The sequence below is a fragment of the Sinocyclocheilus anshuiensis genome, unplaced genomic scaffold (genome assembly GCF_001515605.1).
Source record: "Sinocyclocheilus anshuiensis isolate Anshui unplaced genomic scaffold, SAMN03320099.WGS_v1.1 scaffold680, whole genome shotgun sequence".
Lineage (NCBI taxonomy): Eukaryota > Metazoa > Chordata > Actinopteri > Cypriniformes > Cyprinidae > Sinocyclocheilus > Sinocyclocheilus anshuiensis.
Window position 1 is genome coordinate 1,363,442 of NW_015555783.1, and position 15,731 is coordinate 1,379,172.

General features: G+C 33.3%; 1 protein-coding gene across 1 annotated transcript in view; it reads left to right on the top strand.

Annotated features, from left to right (window-relative positions):
* Positions 1–2,243: 2,243 nt before the first annotated feature.
* LOC107674760 (interferon-induced helicase C domain-containing protein 1) overlaps positions 2,244–15,731 on the top strand; it is a 32,955-nt gene continuing 19,467 nt past the window's right edge. The window contains exons 1-6 of the mRNA XM_016468852.1: positions 2,244–2,584; positions 3,313–3,648; positions 5,665–5,833; positions 7,352–7,510; positions 7,767–7,826; positions 15,366–15,562. Coding sequence (XP_016324338.1) covers positions 2,483–2,584; positions 3,313–3,648; positions 5,665–5,833; positions 7,352–7,510; positions 7,767–7,826; positions 15,366–15,562 — 1,023 coding nt within the window. The 5' untranslated portion in view covers positions 2,244–2,482. The remainder of the gene's footprint in view (positions 2,585–3,312; positions 3,649–5,664; positions 5,834–7,351; positions 7,511–7,766; positions 7,827–15,365; positions 15,563–15,731) is intronic.

Here is a 15,731-nt window from a genome sequence, read left to right on the forward strand (position 1 = left end):
AAGGTTTTCAATATTCTCTGAGTTTTGGACCTCACTGTAGCCAAATATTGGTTTGTTTGCATTTTTTTATTCAATTTAATTTTTTGGAATCTTAATTAGCTGCCATGTACATACATGATACCCCACTATTAAATGAAAAGAGATGCTTGGCTGAAGGTTTTACGTGTTGCATGTTTACTGCAACATATTGGGAAGCAGGTTTACTGTATGTCGGCATGTTTCAGAGCTTATCACTGAATGCACTCCTCTCTAATTGACTAGGTTTATTTGCACATGGTCATGCTAGCTTGAACCAAACTCTGCACGACATAAAACAATGACATTGAGCAGCATCTTTGCAAGCACTGGCGTACAAGACTGCCACGTGTAATAATCACAATATGGAATACAAACATACTTTTTAATGCAGCAAAACTGTATTTACACTAGAGTCACAATTGTGAGAAATAATGAATCATAGACACTCAAAACTATTAACTATTACTCAAAAAGATGCACAGAAAATATCGTAGTATACTACACAACAAGCGTTTATGTATGGTCAATGCTCATTTTTGCGATACGCCACTGTTTGCAAAGCACATGTTAGTCTCATATGTAGCTACAGTATGAATATATATATATGCATAATAGAATATTTATCAACTTTTGGTAAAAAAAAAAAAAAGCTACAATAATGTTGGCAACATTCAAAATCTTCTTACAACAAAATCACTTTGTTTTCCAAATGTTTAGCCTAGAGAAGCTTCTGTCACATCCTGCTAGCAATAATGATAAAACACTGGATCTTTACACTCTTGTTTCTCGTCTAAAGGGTTGATTTGCTGAGTTGTGTTGAAAAGACTGTAATATTTACTGCCTAACATCATCTGAGGGGAAGTTTTTGCATCCGTTTTCTTTTTCTGTAATATTAGGTTATACCTAAAAATATATATTTATACCCAGTGATATACTGGAGTTTTTTTTTTATGTGCAATAAACACTTTCGTGAATTACTTTTTCAAGATTCCGCAGCTTGATTTCAAAGTTACAGCTTTGATTTGAGCCATTTTATTTATGTTTATTTTTATGTCACTGCAAAACACTGTATTTTGAATTACAAGCAAAAAATCTAGTAAATTGCACAGAAACATGTAAAATTAAGAATCATCACATCCAAACAAATATCAAATCTGCAGATAAATGCATTAAATCTCACTGGAATATCATTCATTCCTGCATGAAGGGATGATATCTGCACTTTATTTTAACATAAAGACTCCATGCCCTTATAATAAATATTACCAACCTCTGCATGCATGTGTGAGTGTGTGTGAGTGTATATATGCGTCTTTATCTTTAATTTAGTAATTCAATTTTATTTATATGTGGCGTTTTGCTGCATAATCATATTGAAGACAGCCAGAAGCAGAGGTGGCATTTTGTTTTTGGACATATTAAAAACTGTTAATAAAACTGCAAACGTTTGCACGTAACACTTTCACTTTTTATCCCAGTGTTTCACTTTGACTGACATGTTTTTTATAGTTTGCACTGTATAGTTTGTACACCGCAATACTCTACAGGTGTTTTGAATGTGTCTGTTATTTGAAGGTTTATTTATTATATATATATATATATATTTGATGCATTTACTTTAGGCGATGACTTTTTTGACTAACTGTATAAGCAAGTATATAAATAAAAGGAATGCATATCTGTTTTACGCTTACTGTTGTTCCTGTGGCTGTTTATTGAGTCAAAATATATATATATTTTTTTTTTTTCAGAAAGAAGCACTTAAATATAAAATTAATAATCATGAATAAAAATGTGATTGATTATCACTGGTGAAAAATAAACCCTAAACAGCAACAAAAATCACAGCACTTCTATAAACACCTGCTTGTCTATATGAAATGCTATTTTTATATATATTTTCAGTTATTTCATTTTAGTTTCAGTTTTAGCATTTTGGTTTTTTGTGCCTTTGACATTTTCATTCATTGTTGTCTTCAACAAATTATTTTATTTCAGATATTTGTCAAGACAACATTTCAAATTTTCATTTATATTTTTGAACCTCACGTTTTTCACACAATATTAATAATTTATTTTATTTCAGCTTTATTTCAATTAACAAAGCATTATCTAACATTACATTACATTACGTAGGAATGTTTTGCTTACCGGTTTGGCATAATGTATTCAGTCTCCATCTAGTGTTTATTTGTATTCTATTTAAAATAGCAGAAAAGTGTTAGTGTAGCCTACATATTTTTATATGACCGCAAAGCTGTAGACCTATGAATAAATAAAGGTATTTCGATAAATGTTTTTTTCTTCTTCATTTATTTGGCTCAAAAGTTGCCAATGTTAGCAAGACGCGTCGCGTATCTGACGTTTGAAAACCAAGACGAGAAACGAAAGCGAAAGTAAACGGGTCCGGGGAAGCTGATCACGGGTGAACTTCTGCTGATCTTTTCTGCGATATCTTCTCAACATGAGCTGCGATCAGGACGCAGAGACGCGTCACATTCTGGACTGTTTCAGAGACAGACTGAAGCGACTCGTTCAGGTCGAGCCACTTCTGGATCTGTTGCATTTCCAAATTAATAATCATGAATAAAAATGTGATTGATTATCACTGGTGAAAAATAAACCCTAAACAGCAACAAAAATCACAGCACTTCTATAAACACCTGCTTGTCTATATGAAATGCTATTTTTATATATATTTTCAGTTATTTCATTTTAGTTTCAGTTTTAGCATTTTGGTTTTTTGTGCCTTTGACATTTTCATTCATTGTTGTCTTCAACAAATTATTTTATTTCAGATATTTGTCAAGACAACATTTCAAATTTTCATTTATATTTTTGAACCTCACGTTTTTCACACAATATTAATAATTTATTTTATTTCAGCTTTATTTCAATTAACAAAGCATTATCTAGTAGTTTTAGTTTTGGCTAACAATTACAATACTGATGAGAAAAGCCCTAATACATGAGGTCATTTGATTTTAAATTATTAAATGTATTATTTTAAAAAATGAAAATCCCTGCTTAGTGTAATCGCCTTCATCTCCTCCAAACTGGATGGGGGGGAAAAAAGAAGATTTGGTGTAAAAACAATTTTCACTCACACTGTTTTCACAATTAATTACATAATTAGAAATAAACAGCAAAAGTATTTTCTTGTAAAACATACTCCAGGAAACGTTTTATGACAAATTACAGCATAGTGTACTTTATAAAAATGCATTTCTTCTACTATTTCAGATTCAATCACATTAAAAAATATATATTCAAATAAATGTTGATCTGTTGCATTTCCTCGAACCGGATCGAAAGGACCGGATTAAAGCCAAGTTTCGTGAGGAGGGGAACATAAGCGCCGCGGCACTTCTGATCGACGAGATTATTCACTCTAAAAACTGCGCGCAGGGATGGTCGAGAGAGCTGATCACCGCGCTGGAGACCGTCGGGTGCAAACACGCCGCAAAGTACGTGCTGAACAGCCCACCGGAGCCCACAGAGGAGACCGAGAACGACAGCTGCGTCCGGCTGATCGACCTCCTGCAGCTCACGCTGGTCAACATGAAGACCGCAGACGTGTGCGCACACTGCCGCGCGCTGGGGCTCCTGACGCTGGAGGACCAGGAGAACGTCAGTAATCTTACATCAGATCAGGGGGCCCGAACATGGGGGGTCAAAAGCTAAGAATTAAAAAATAATAATAAATAAAGTATTTGTGACCCTGGACCACAAAACCAGTCGTAAGGGTCTGAAAAAATAATCTGAAAGCGGAATAAATAAGCATTCCATTGATGTATGGTTTGTTAGGATAGGACAAAATCTGGCTGAGATACAACTATTTGAAGATCTGGAATCTGAGGGAGCAAAACAAAAAAAAATCAAAATATTGAGAAAATCGCCTTTAAAGTTGTCCAAATTAATTCTTAGCGATGCATAGGCCTGGCAAAAGTATTTTCTTGTAAAACATACTCCAGGAAACGTTTTATGACAAATTACAGCATAGCGTACTTTATAAAAATGCATTTCTTCTACTATTTCAGATTCAATCACATTAAAAAAAATATATTCAAATAAATGTTTTATTATATTAACTATATATGTATATATATTTGTGTGTGTGTGTGTGTGTGTATATATATATATATATATTAGCGATGCATAGGCCTATTACTAATCAAAAAATAAGTTTTCATATATTTATGGTAGAAAATTTACTAAATATCTTAAATGGAACATGATCGTTACTTAATGTCCTAATGATTTTTGGCATAAAAGAAAAATCGATCATTTTGACCCATACAATGTATTTTTGGCCAGGAAACGTTTTATGACAAATTACAGCATAGCGTACTTTATAAAAATGCATTTCTTCTACTATTTCAGATTCAATCACATTAAAAAAAATATATTCAAATAAATGTTTTATTATATTAACTATATATGTATATATATTTGTGTGTGTGTGTGTGTGTGTATATATATATATATAGGCCTATTACTAATCAAAAAATAAGTTTTCATATATTTATGGTAGAAAATTTACTAAATATCTTAAATGGAACATGATCGTTACTTAATGTCCTAATGATTTTTGGCATAAAAGAAAAATCGATCATTTTGACCCATACAATGTATTTTTGGCTTTTGCTACAAATATACCCCAGCGACTTTGTGACTCTCATTCATTCATTCTGTTAAAATATTGAAATATTCACTTAAAAAAATGAGGGGGACTTAAAGTAAATATATTAGCCTACGTCACAGGGGCTGACAAAAACAAAGGTTGTGAATCCCTGCATTACAACTATAGACAGAAATAATTATCATCAGTAGAGGGCGCTGTAAACCAAACAGAAACAGATGTGCTATAAATTGTGGATTTGAGTTACTGATGTGGCTCTGACATACTAGATGAAATATTAAACTCACAATTCAATAAAATGTTATTAGTAGTGTTATACTTAATTGCAATATAACAACAACAATTATTTATATTAATATATACTTTTATATATCATGTATATTTTATATAAATATGCATATACTATTATTAATCATATTAATAATGATTATTAATAATTACATCTCATTTAATATACTACTAATACTTGTGATAATTAATATATTGTTATACATTGCATGTAATATACTACTACTAACTATTATTATTATTACTACTACTACATTGGATGTAAAATACTATTTATTTGTATAATATTTATATATAATAATGTATTTATATTTATTCATTTAATATTCATTAATTATTATTATTACAACATTGGATGTAATATACCATATTTATATATAATCATTTATTTATATTTATTTAATATTCATCAATTATTATACATTAATAATTATTATAATTAATTAAAGGTGACGTGTCTGAGCTTGTACAAAGAACATTTCTGAACATAGCCTTTTTTATAAATACTTTAAAAAATTACAAATAACAAAAAAAAAAAGATTAAATGAAAGTTAAGAATTCAAAACGTTCTGCATATCACGAATGAGCCATATTGAGATTAACTAACCGGCCTGTATGCCTCTTTGTCTAGTGTCTGTCAGCATTGTTCTGTTGGTTCTTCCCTCTTGTCACTCATATTAAACGCATGACGTATTTGTTCATTATGACTCCGGCAGATTCTGAAACTCACAGAGAATCAAGGGAACATAGGTGGCGCTCGGCTGCTCCTCAAAAGGCTGGTGAAAAACGAAGCTGGCTGGTTTTCCAAATTCCTTCAGGCTCTGGAGGACACCGAGCACCACGAGCTGGTGCGCGAGCTGCGGGGAGAGCCGTGTAATGAGGACGGTGAGGCTCATGTGCAGCACAAATCATCTCCAGCGACTGATAAAGAGTTTCATCAAGCTGCCACAGGCTCTCTTAGAAAAACAGGAAAGCAGCAGAGGTCAAACATCATTCCCTTGTTTAGACTAGATACCCCACTGTTAGTTTCTGTATAAACCTGAGAACAAACCAGCTCTTACAAAAGATGATCATCTTGAGATCGATGTTTCAGATGTTCTTAAGAAACTTGATGTGTTTCTACTGGGGAACTAACAATGGGAAATCCACTTCATTCAGTTTCTTTAAGTTGTAAAATAAGCATTTCTGTAGCATTTACAAAAAAAAGGGTGAAGAAAACATTACAAAAATCAAAACTACATTACCGTTTAAACGTTGGGTGTCAGTAAGAAATGACTATTTTAGCAAGGGGGCACTAAATTAATCAAACGTGAAAGTATAAATTATTATAAGAAAAATAAATGCTCTTCTTTTGAACTTTCTAATCATCAATCCTGAAAAAACTTTCATCATGTCTTTCACAAAAATATTAAGCAATATTTCAAAGCTGATAATAATCAGAAATGTGTCTTGAGCAGCAAATCAGCATATTAGAATGATTTCTGAAGGATCATGTGACACTGAAGACTGGAGGAATGATGCTGAAAATTCAGCTTTGATCACAGGGATAAATTACACTTTAAATTATATTAAAATAGAAAAGAGTTATTTTAAACTGTAAAATAATATTACACAGTATTACTGTTTTTACTGTCATTTTAATCAAATGAATGCAGCCTTGGTGAGCAGAAGATACTTCTTTCAAAAACGTTAAAAATCTTACCGACCCCCGACTTTTGAACAGTAGTGTATGTTGTTAATGTTCTCATATAAAGTACACAATAGAGTAACAGTTCTTAATTTCTAAAAAAAAAAATAATAATTGTTTTTTTTGCAATTTAGTAAAGGCTCTTGATAACTATAACAATAATGATATAATTTTAAAATCATTCTAAATGTAAATAAATGTAAAATGGTTGAATCCACAGCACAAATATAACGATAACAACATACAGAATATCACTGGAATCATTTTTACAAAAATAAATAAATTCCATCTGATGAACAATAAAAACATGTGACAGCCAATCAGAACCCACTCTAATTTAATGAGCTCGAGCAAAGGGACAGATGACAAAACTGCACAATAAACAGAACGTTTTTGTGCATTGATGTGAACACTAATATAGTTATCATTAATAGTTATTGTTCTTGGTGTGAACAGGCCTCAAGTTTTGGAGCATATCAAACTGAAAATTGAAGATTGATCTGAGTGTTACATTCATGAATCAGACTACACTGGTCATGCTCTTTGTTGCTGCCTTTTAAGAAATCATTTCTTGATTTCCAGAAACAGATGATGCACGGGTCATTCTTTTGAGACATGCAGTTATATGGTTTGGTTTCGACCATAGTTGCTTGACAGATATTCAGTGCATTATGCATAAGGAGAGTTACTGTATTGATTACCTGTGTGTGTTTCAGAGGCCATGTCAGCCGAGACTGTTGAGGAGGGTGAACAGTCATGTTCGGAGACTATGCCGGTTCTCCCTCCCGTTCTCTCAGCGAACAGTTCGCTTCTGTCAGAGGATCTGGACAGCAGTGTGGACAGCAGCGGTCTGGGTGCATGTGCCGACAATGAAGGTGAATATCTGAAGCTTGCTCTTTCTCTAGTCATAGTACATTCAGGCAAATAGACAATCCTGCCCTAAACATGAGCAACTACTATTCTTTGTATTATTGGACTGATTGATCTATCTGGAAAAAACATCAAAGCCTGGACAAACACATGCAATGCAATGCAAAATGTGCAATGCAAATACAATGCAATGCAAATACAGTGTTTTAAGTCTTCTGTAGCTCAAACCAAACTAACAGCAGCACATATATTCACTTGCAGAGGTCGACATGTACAAAGAAGGTGAGGAGGAAGATCTCACAGAGGATGATGATCCGTCAGGTACAGTCACTTGACTTCCATGCATCTGCAAATCATTCAAAAGTCACTGGTCCTCATTGTTAGTTGCAGTCCCAGCAATTAGTGTACTGTAAAAGATGCACAAAAGCATTGAATTACAAATTTTCTGTAGTATAGTTTCTAGTTATTCCCAGCTCTGAACTAATTCATCCAATCTCTAAAACATATTTTTAAAAATAGTTATCCAGGAGGGTTGTGTGCCATTCGCTCAGATTTGAATTAAGAATTGGATTTTAAATGATCAATTAAACAAAACGCCTGTTACGGAAAATTGCAATTGATTACTATACATTTTACATTAAATTTAGAATAAGTATTAAATTAAAATAAAGTTAAAAATACATGCAAAAAAATCAAATTAATGAAAAAGTAAAATAAATAAAGAAAAATGAACAAATGCAGTAATATAAATGAAAGTAAACTGAATGAGTAAATAAACGTTTAATAAAAATGTATTTAAAGTAAAGGTTAAATAAATAAAAGTTAGTTAAATAAAAAATAATAAATAAATGCATACATGTACATACATACAATAGACCAACATGAAGCAGGCTTTCATGATGGATAGTTGGGTCTGTATGACGTGGCCCATTCAGTTCAAATTCACACTAATGAATTACAACCAGTCCCTATATTATGAAGTTTGCTTAACACATTAACCAATAATGAGGAACATCTGGAAAAGCCATGGAAATCCACTGGTCAAAAAGTGAAACAATTCATAACTGAATTAAGTTACACATAACCCTATTTAACAGCATTATGAATATTAACCCTGATTTAATAGTGGCCAAGTCCTTTAATTGTACCTTCAATAATTTGTCCAGTTCATTGTTTGAAAGGAAATAAAACACTTTCTTTAAACCATTTGACATTTTACCATAACTGTTCATTCTTTTGTAGAATACATCTAATGACCCATAATCCAGCCTTTGCTGGAGAAATGTTCCTGCAAGCAATTAACTGTCAGGAAAATCATTTTCCTAGTGTTATTATTATTGTATAACATATGGAAAAGAATGGCTTAGTTGTGTTCAGAGGTGAGATTCTCTGTGGTTTTGTTAGAGCTCCACATGTGATACTTTCCCCTCGACCACAAAAAGTTTGCCTGTCTCGTCTCCTCAATAAAGTGCTAAATCATTGTCATATCCAGGGCATATTTCCACTCGGATTTCAGCAAAGACGCCTTGTCCAGACCAAGCCCTGCTGCTAGCACGAGGCTTTGTTTGAGTGCATATTGAAGTGATCAAGAACAGGTCATCATGGTCTGCAGGAGAGAGAGGACGTGTGTTTGAAATGAGGAAAGATGCATTTGTGAATTTCTGTAAAACACAAACATTTGTTCACATGATGCATAATGCTCTCTAGAGACAAGCAGAGTGAATAAAAGGGAGTTAAAAGGCAGTTTTTAAATTAATGGCTAAAAACATGCATTTAAATCATGACATTGTTAGCATATTAACTGCAAATATATTATAAACATTCCATATATAAATTAGCCACAGTATTGCCTCAATATATATTGCAAAGACAAATAGCATGCAATGCAAGTAATGCAACTGCAGCATGCATTCATTAGTCAATCATTACTATACAGTACGTTTCACATTAAATATTAATTCAAAATAAAATACAAACAAAAAATAAAACATGCATTAAAATCATGATATTGCTATAGCATAACCATTGCAAATGTATTATAAATGTTCACTATATCACTGAGCCTTAGTATTGGCCTCAAATATACATTGCAGAGACAAATGGCAAGAGTAGAGAGCATGTATAAAAAAAAAAGTTGCATGGATAGTTAAGTTAAACATTAAAAACTGCTAGCATAATCATTGCAAAATTTTGTTTTATAAATATTCAATATCATTGAGCCCTAGCAGCATCTAAAAATGAATGCATGGATTCATTACACACTAATTGCTATACATTTCAAATTAAATTAAATTAAATTGTAATACATTAAAATAAAACATTTGCAGAGACACATTACTGTCCATTTCAAAATAAAGCAAAATAAAAAAAAATAATATAAAATAAAACATGCATTAAAATCATCATATTGCCAGCATAATCAATGCAAATATATTACAAACATTCAATATATCACTGAGCCCTTGCCTCAAACATACACTGCAAAGACAAAATGTCAAGTGTGACGCATAGACAGCATGCAAAAACTCATGCACATATTCATTACCCACTAATTATTACATATTTCAAATTGAATTCAATTAGAATCAATTAAAATAAAACATACTTTTGCAGTTAAACTATGTTTTGAGACAAAACTCAAAACTCATGCACGGATTGATTCACTCGCTAACCACTTCAGGTGCTTCCTCCAGGACATTCCCAGCTGAGAAAATTCCCGGATGCACGTGACTGTCGACCACATTTTTATTATTTGTTTAGTGCATTCTATCCTTCTGCCAAAAATGCTGTTAACATAACCATCATCTATTGCACTTGTTCATAAACAGCTCATCCAGATCGATGACTTCTCTAGGAATGCCATACTGTCAGAGAATTATAAACAGTCCGAGTTTCCTGTTAGCACATAAAAAAGGAGTCACACCAACTGACGTCCATTCAGAAAACCACTATGGCAGGTTTACAAGACCAGTAAAAATCACATGCGTTAAGTGGTTAAGTGCATTAGACTGCAAATGGATGATAGAGACGTGAATCTCCTCGATGACCCTCAGGCACATTAGTTTTGAGAACATGTTCCATATGCTGACAGTGGAAGAGGGTGGAGATCCACCAGTCCACTGCATTACTTCATGAAGACACAATCAGGGAGGACACGACCAATAGGAAAGAGAAATCACAATGGAGATTTCATTTCATGGAGATTTCCTTTCTACTAGACAAAGAGTAATTGGCTGAAAGTGTCCTCACCCTCAGGCCATCCAAGATGTAGATGAGTTTGTTTCTCTATGGGAACAGATTTGGGGAAATGTAGCATTCCATCATTTGCTCACCAATGGATCCTCTGCAGTGAATGGGTGCCGTCAGAATGAGAGTCTAAACAGCTGATAAAAACATCACAATAATCCACAAGTAATCCACATCACTCCAGTCCATCAGTTAATGTCTTGGGAAGCCAAAAGCTGTGTGTTTGTAAGAAACAAATCCATCATCATTTTTAATTTCAAACCACTGCTTCTGGCCATAATATGAGTCCAAAATCCATAATAACGCTTCCTCCAGTGAAAAAGTCCATCCCCTGTTGTCCTCTCACATAAACATCACACCAAATCCACCAACATATTTGGCTTGTAAACTGTGCTTGATCTGTGCAGATATCTCTCCTGATTCACATAAGACAACTTCACTGGAGAAAGCAATATTGTGGATTATAGACTTATATTTTAGCCGAATGCAACAGTTTGAAGTTAAAACGCCTTAATGACGGATTTGTTTCTTACAAATTTCTCTTTTAGGCTTCACAAGATGCTAATTAACCCTTCGCAAAAACCCACCCTCCTTAGTTACTTTTGCTATGTCCGACAAACAATGCCGCTCTCACATTACACATCATGTTCTCATGCAGTGAAAAATACATTGCTGAGCAAAGAGGAAACTGACAACACAACGACAGACAAGACAGAGCAGGTCTCAGCTTTAAAATTTTGTAATTTAAGAAATTCAAACAATATATAATGTGTCGCAAAAGATCCCTGTATCGCCTCAGTTCAAGCAGCACACGTGAACCGATCTCTTTTCATATTTACTTAAAGCACGAAATAAGCATGAATGAACATCAGAATGTATTTTATTTCAACCACGGAAAGATGTCAATACACACCGTTTTTCAAGTTTAGGGTGCTTTCACACTAGCACTTTTGGTGCGCACCCGGGTTGGATTGACGTCAGAGTTCGGTTCGTTTGGATGATGTGAACGATGTCTTCCGAACTCGGGTGCGCACCCGCGAACCGTACCCGAGTCCGCTTAAAAAGGGTGGTCTGGGGTACGGTTCATGTGAACTCCGGTACGGTTCGCTGCTGATGTGAACGCAATTGTACCAAATCGCGGAAGTGAACCGCTATTAATGACGTATTATTTTATAAAAATGTGTGTTTGTGTGTGTTTTTCACTCACTTTCCTGACGAGCGTGACTGATGTGCTGCAAACAGAGAGCATTCGGACCAGGCAAGCGAACCAAGTATGAAAGCACTGTCGGACAAGATAGCAGATTCTGCGTTATGACTGGTCAGATCGCCTGTCAATCAAGCTCTTTGCGAACGGTCAACTGATGGACTGGAGTGGTGTGGATTACTTGTGGATTATTGTGATATATTTATCAGCTGTTTGGACTCTCATTCTCACGGCACCCATTCACTGCAGAGGATCCACTGGCTGCAATGCTACATTTCTCCAAATCAGTTCTGATGAAGAAACAAACTCATTTATATCTTGGATGGCCTGAGGATGAGTACATTTTCAGCAAATTTCCATTTTGGGGTGAACTATTCCTTTAATATGAACAAACATGTTCAAATTCTTCCAAGCTGCTATCCACATTTATTTTATAGCTCTAAACACTTACTATATGTCAACAATCATCTTATTTGTGCCTGTTTTAAGGAATTTTAGGAGAAACATCAGAGACAGAACTTGATACTTAAACACTTGCATAACATAACTGAGAAATCCATTAAGTGTCTTGAGTTATAAAAGAACTTTCGCTCTGGGGAACCTGATTTGTTGCTTCCTTGTTTCCTTCTTGTGTAATGAATTCCTTAAACTAAAGTCAGTTTCGTAAATCAAACAGCCAAGATTGGAAAGGGTCGTCGCTGCCTGCGAGCTTGACTTACTATTGACTGATAACTTCAATATGATTCACAATTTAATGCATTCTTTTGTGAATGATGACCTTTTTTGACCTCTTTGATTAAAACAGCACTTTCCAAGAGATTGCATGTGATTTAACCTTGTCAAATCATATAAATGAGAGTGTCTTTAGATGAAAAAAGGACACAGAGTTCAGTGGATGTTCAGACCTATCTAATGGCTTGCTATTTTCCAAGGATTCACAATGGCATGTGAAATGTTAATTCGTAGTGTTAAAAGTTCAAGCATGATGTTTAAGACAGTATATCCCAAAGATAAATGCAATGTGATTGCTAAAATCTCTTCAGTTATGACGTCAATTTGTAGGCAAATGTGGAAGACTAATTCATCATGGATTCCCTAGGGATTTTTTTTTTCAGTTCTACAGTAAAATACGGTCTGTGGTGAAAGTTACTTGAAGACGTTTATATAAGATCATACCGAGTTACTTTAACTACCACAAGGGTTTGAGTTTAAAGATTTTTGTTGCATCATTTAATAACAATTAAGCACATATACCCCCTGAAATACTGTAATGAATACTGTACAAATGAAAGGCAACACACCATGGTATATACTTTATAATTTCATACAATATGAATAAATATTTTATATTTTGTTTTTATTTTAAAAAAAGAGTGCTTAACTGTTATTAAAAGAAGTCTAATAGGCTTCATTTTATTGAAAATTTAATTTAATTAATATTATTTCTAATTTCTTTTTTGTGTTGGCACATACCGTATATTAAATACTTTACAATTTAAATATAAAATTGCATAAAATATTTATACATTTTTGTTTAATTGCTATTAAAATAAAAGTCAAAAATAAAATTAATATTTCTAATTTCTTTCCTTAGATTTCAGGACTATATTTGGGTTTTTATAACTGAGTTTTTAAAGATGGAGTAAAACAAGGTCTGCGACTTGACATTACTTGAAGATATTTGTATAAGATCAGACACCAAGTATCTTCAAGTAATGTTTAGCACAGACATCATTTTACTAATAAATCCAAAACTGGCATTATGAAAGTCCATAAAATAATCCAGAAAACCAAAGGAACTGAAAGTTTGAAATTCACTCCTGGGTTTTTGGAGTGAATTTATAATCTGAACAGCTATATTTTTTGTAGGTGTGCATTAAAACATTTATGTTATTAGTTGCTAAATTTGTTGCAACTACCCAATTTGTTGCAACTGAATTTGGGCACTGGGATTGTCGTAGTCCTTGAATAGCAACTTGTTGGAAACGTACATTTGCAAAACACAAAATTTACAACACACCATGCAATTTCTTAAATAATATTTAACACAGAGACTCTGTTTTACTCATAAAATGTAAAATTTAAAGCTCTGAAATTGGACTGATGATGCTGACAGACTAAACAAATGTTTAATATTGGCAGAGAACATTGAGTTTCCACATGAAGCCACGTGAATGAAAACACACAGACCTGCTTCAGCGGCTCATCTGTCCTCTGCCAAAAGCTTAGTCTCAAGCTTGTGTGTTTTTAGGGTAACTGTTCTCCCAGACTGAAGCAAAATAGGCTCTTTTAGTAACCCTATTTTGAATTTTGCCTTTCTGTAAGTGAAACCACGTACAGATGTATAGATGTGTAGATCTGCATCCTTGTGTTTGGATAATGTGGAATTTCCACTTTAATTCATTCGATCGGTCTAAATACTACAGAGAGCTAGAGGCTATGAAATAATGTTTACATGGGGAATCTCACAAAAAAAAATATTCAGGTCACATTTCATCACAAAATCAAAAGAAAAATATTGTGTGGGTAAAGAAAAATGTTGTTTACAGTAATTAGCCGTTTTTTCAAAGCTTTATATTAAACAAAGTACTTCATTCAATATTTCACAAATTAATTATCAAATATTTTAAAATATATTTTATTGTAAAATATTACAGTAAAATAATCAAAAATATTTGATATCACATATTTGCACTGTGATGATACAATTAAGCATATTTACAATTAATTACAGTAATGCATCGATGTGTTTTAATTTTGAGTTTTAATAATTATGATTATTTTCTAAACTGATTTTCATTAGATTCTTAATACTGTAATGCTTTAATTATGTAATACTTTTACATTTTACTAAAATTTAGGCATAAATGACAGACTAAACACATATTTAATATTGGCAGAGCACAATGTTTCCACATCAAGGAAACACAATTTAAGTATACTTCACACTTTAAATATAATATAGAAGCAGTAAAATATAAATAGAAGCAGTAATAAAGACACATATAAACACTTTTAATAAAATATTTGAATAAGATAAAATTATATAATTATTATATAAAATAAAATAAACTTCCTCACATTGCAGTTATGATGAGCAAAAAGTAAGATTAAACTAAATCAAGCGTAAGCGTTAGTTCTGGCAGGTCACATTAGTCAAGCTCGCATCAGCTGACTCAAATATTGCCTATACATGTTCTCAAGTTTTGTGAGACTCACAGCAGGCTTACAGAGCTTTAGAGTGGGTGACTTCATAAACAGCAATGCTATTCTAACTAGCAGGGGATAAAGAAAGCACAGCTGTAATTGTAATAGCTGAACCACCGAGACACACAACCTCCTCTGCACTGATGCTGCAGGCAAACACATCTGTCTGATTACAGAATCACCTCTCTTTCTCTCTTCCTCAGAGGAACGCAAGAGGGATATTGTACTGCGTGACTATCAGATGGAGGTGGCGAGACCAGCTCTGGAGGAAAAGAACATCATCATCTGCCTCCCTACAGGAAGTGGGAAAACCAGAGTTGCTGTGTATATCACTAAGGAACATTTGGAGAGGAGGAGGCAGATGGGACAACCGGGGAAAGTTGTTGTTTTGGTCAACAAGGTGCTGCGCGGCCATTCATTTACTACAAATATAACAAATTCACCTCTAACATATAATAGTGTCTATATTGTAAACAGTAAAATATCGTAAGTAACAAAAATGTAAACTATAGTATTATTATTTTTTGTTAAATTATTTAAGAATTTAAATATTTTTATTTATTTATTTT